The following is a 3,700-nucleotide window of genomic DNA, read 5'->3' as shown; positions in this document are numbered from 1 at the left end:
ATTTCACGTTAGAGTCTCACTGTGGCGTAGCTGCTAGGTTAGGTGGATATTAGGTTTAGGGAAAGGACTTGTCCATGAGAGCAAGTCCTGAGGCTTCAGCCTCCTCCAACATCTTGAGTCTCAAGTCTCTTGTCATTTTTTACTGCTTTAACACAGCATGACTCTCAGGTCAAACCCAAATCCTGCCCCAATGCAGGGAGGCTCTTTCCATGTTGTCTTGAGTATTTAATAGTAAAAGAGAAATTTGGTTTTCTTAAAGACAGTTTTCATTTTATTCCTCTGGATGAAGCAAAAATGGAGTTCTAACTCAGCAGCAAATCCTAATCACAAAGAAGTGTTTTGGATATAAGCCAGAGGAGAGTGACCAGGCAGGGAAAAGTAAAACCATACTACTAGTATTGACTGTTTTTACCAAGGCTTCTCTAGGAACACCGGAATTATGATGCAGGCAAGAGTCAGATTCGGTACTTGCCAGAAACTCAATATCTTTATGTTGTCTGCCTGGTGCTGACTTCTCAGGTGCCCAATTACTACCTTTTGAGCTGTCAGCTGAAAAAAGTAGGGTTGCCATTTCTCTAGTCTGGCTTGGTTCCCTAAATCAAGTCCCCAAACTCATCTAGGCAATAGTTTTCAAAGATCTGATTACATGCGGCCAGTCGGGATTGAAATTTGAGTGAGGCGCAGTCCCAAGGAAAGACATGCACCCCAAAGGGGGGCCTGTGAAGTGGGCAGCACTGGCGTCTCCTGGGAGCTAGTTAGGAAATCAGTTTCAGGCCTCTCTCCAGACCTACAGAATCAGAATTTGCATTTGAAAAAGATCCCCCAGGGATATACCAGCACACTCAAGCTTGGTTGCAAAAAGAAACCGGTGACTCCAGTACAAAATGGCAAAGAAAATGAATCTGTATTATCCCTTCCACTGCTAACACTCTGCATGTGCTGCTGAGTTAGTTCTATTATAGCTGTGTTGTCAGTGTTTGCTGAGCTCCTACCTCTGAATTGGCTACCATTCAGTTCAGTTCAAGGCAGCCCTTCAATCAACCACTTGGAATTGGAGCCAGCCCTGCTGGAGATTTAGTCCAGCTCATTGTACACATAGCTGTCTACCTGTGATTTTAGGCAGCACTGTTACAAGAGGAAAAGATTTCTAGTCTCACCTCATGTGGAAACTGGTGCTTCTAGTTTTTTCAACAATAGACCTGGCTTTGCACAGAAAACAGCATGAGCCTGAAAATAAAGCAATCAAAAACTGAAGGGGCCCATTGGCTACTTTTAGTAATCTTACGCTAAGAGGTGCAAAGATCTGAGTGCTAGATTTCAGAAACTGTGTAGGCAGCCAGGAAATTGTTAGTAATGAATGCTTAAACTTCCAAAGGTTGTGCTGGAGACAGAAATGCTTCTGTGAGTATAGTGAAACTCTTGCTCTCAAATTTTATTTATAAATAAGAGATATATACACATGTACAATAGCCTAATGTGATTAACAGGTTCCATTTTGTTCCAAATATTTAATATATAGCTCTTTATGGCCAGTGTGAGGTAGCCAAGGAATAGAACAATACAGCATTAGTCCCTTCATTCTCCTTCTGGCGTCTAGAAGAGAAACTCTGGAGTGACTGATAAAAGGATAAATCCTCTTTATACCTGAAGAAATGTAAATATGAGTTAATCGGGTTACCTCGTTCCATAAGAGTCACTAAAGCTGCTGGTATTTGCATGGCTCTATGTTTAAGAGCCTCCTTCAAATATAACCAGAAACATACTAGTCTCTTGAGAGTTTGCATGAAAATGAATTATACAGTGGGGAAAAATTAATAATTATACTGATCCAGGGTCCACAGGCATTTCAGAATATTGTTGTTTCAAGGTGTTAAAACGGTTCTGAGCCTCCATTTGCTTATTTTGACATTATTATTAACAGGATGCAAAGTCACTCTATCTACGTCTCCAGCTAAAAGTATGAAATGCCTGTCGCTCCAGAAGAGGGCCTTGATTCCTCTGGGGAGGAACACTAAACTCTTTAAAGAAAATCAAACCCAACCTGAACCAAGAGTTCAAGGAATCTAGTTTGGCCACAGGAAAGGAAGATCGCCCTCCAAACCAGTTACAGGAATGTGTCCCAGGGTCCGACTCCGAGTCAGGGGTTTTCAGCGGAAAGGGAAGGTCGGATCCTGGTGAGACAGAGCTGGGTCAGAGCAGGCTGGGGCTGCCACCTACACATCCGAGTCGCAGGGCAGCGCGCTGCCGCAGGGCCGAGTGCTGCGGGAAGACCCGCCGGGTTCGGAGTTTGGAGCCTTCTCCCCGTCGAGCACGTCCACCGGGTTGCTGTAGGCTCTGGGTGGGGGCCGGGGCATCGGGAAGCCGGCCTTGCGCTGGCTGGCGGCGCCCAGCTGATCAGGCCGCGGCCGGTGCTGGCCCTCACTGTAGTACTTGATGGCCGGCGTGAGAGCCGGCTCCGGCCCGTCGATGTACACGGTGCTGATGCTGCTGCGGCGCGCGCTGCTGGGGGGCGCCTTGCGGCAGCTGTCACAGCGCTCGGCGCACCAGGGCGCGAAGCTGAGCGCCAGCGAGAAGCCGCCCAGCAGCAGCAGGCAGCTGCCCAGGTAGCCCAGCACCAGGCTGTAGCCGACGTGCACCGTGACCGGGCTGGCCTGGGCCGGCAGGACGGTGCGATCCGCCAAGAAGTGGTTGTACCAGGAGACTGGGATGAGGCTCAAGAGGCCCGCGGCGAAGAGCACGACGCCCGAGAGGCCGGCCAGCGCGAAGTGGGGCTCGTCCCTCCAGCAGCGCACGCCGAGCGTCGCCAGCAGCAGCCCCAGGCCCGTGACGGCCAGCGACGTGACCGTCAGTCCCCGCGCCACGCGCACCGGCTCGGCGGCGAAGTAGCCCAGGTCGTCCCGCTGGCCGCACTGGCGCTCGCGACTGCTCTGCTCGCGGCACATGTCCCACAGGCCCTGGTACAGCACCAGGTCCAGCGGCTGGTCGAGGAAGCCCTTCACCAGCCTCCAGCCGGGCGTCAGCGTGCTGGTCAGGGTGAGTAACAGCCCACAGGGCGCGAGCACCATGCCCAGCGTCATCACCACCGGCGTCCGCATCTTGGGTGGCGCACCTGCCGCAGGCTGGTGATCTCTGGCCCTCGCGCCCTCAGAGAGCGCCCCGGGCTCCGGCTCCCTGAGGTCCGCACGCTCGCCACCGCCGCCACGCCCGCGCTCCCGCACTCGGTTCTCCTCCGGCCGCTCTTTGTCTCCAGCGCAGGACTGTCCGCTCTCGGCCGCGCGTCCTTAGTTTGCTCCGAGCGTCCCAGCCGCTCCGCCCTGCCTCCCGCCCGGCCGGCTGATCGAAACCAGTTCGCGGGCGAGTCTGATCGAAACCGCAGCCAGAGGTGTGGACGCAGCAGCAGCCGCCGGCCCAGCCCGTCCGGGTGGGAGGGGCGGGAGGGCCGGGAGTGGCGAGCAGGAAATTGCTAGGGCCCCTCCGGCCTAACCGAGCAAAGGTCGCCCCGCCCCGTCCCTCCGCTGGGCCCGCCGGCCGTGGGCGGGGAAGCAAAGGGGCGGTGCCACCCCGACGGCCCGGCGCACCTGGCCCGGCGCTGAGCAGGCTCCTGCTTCTCAGCGGCTAAAGCTTTTCTCCGGTCCCTGACGGTCGACCGTTCACCTGTAGCCTGTCTTCCCTCCACTCCCTCCAAGAGAGTTCCCCCGAA

At 54.2% G+C, this 3,700-nt stretch overlaps 1 protein-coding gene across 1 annotated transcript; it reads right to left on the bottom strand.

Annotated features, from left to right (window-relative positions):
- Nucleotides 1-1,406: 1,406 nt before the first annotated feature.
- On the bottom strand, nucleotides 1,407-3,485 carry CLDN23 (claudin 23). Its single transcript, XM_043893405.1, has one exon. The coding sequence runs from the start codon at nucleotides 3,093-3,095 to the stop codon at nucleotides 2,214-2,216; it is 882 nt and encodes a 293-aa protein (XP_043749340.1). The 5' UTR covers nucleotides 3,096-3,485; the 3' UTR covers nucleotides 1,407-2,213.
- Nucleotides 3,486-3,700: the final 215 nt, after the last annotated feature.

This window comes from Cervus elaphus, chromosome 32 (genome assembly GCF_910594005.1).
Source record: "Cervus elaphus chromosome 32, mCerEla1.1, whole genome shotgun sequence".
Taxonomy (NCBI): domain Eukaryota; kingdom Metazoa; phylum Chordata; class Mammalia; order Artiodactyla; family Cervidae; genus Cervus; species Cervus elaphus.
This window is presented reverse-complemented; position numbering and strand designations above follow the sequence as displayed.

Excerpts from the sequence above, each read along its gene's own strand:
- CLDN23 (XM_043893405.1), bottom strand. The coding sequence starts at position 3,095 with ATGCGGACGCCGGTGGTGATGACGCTGGGCATGGTGCTCGCGCCCTGT.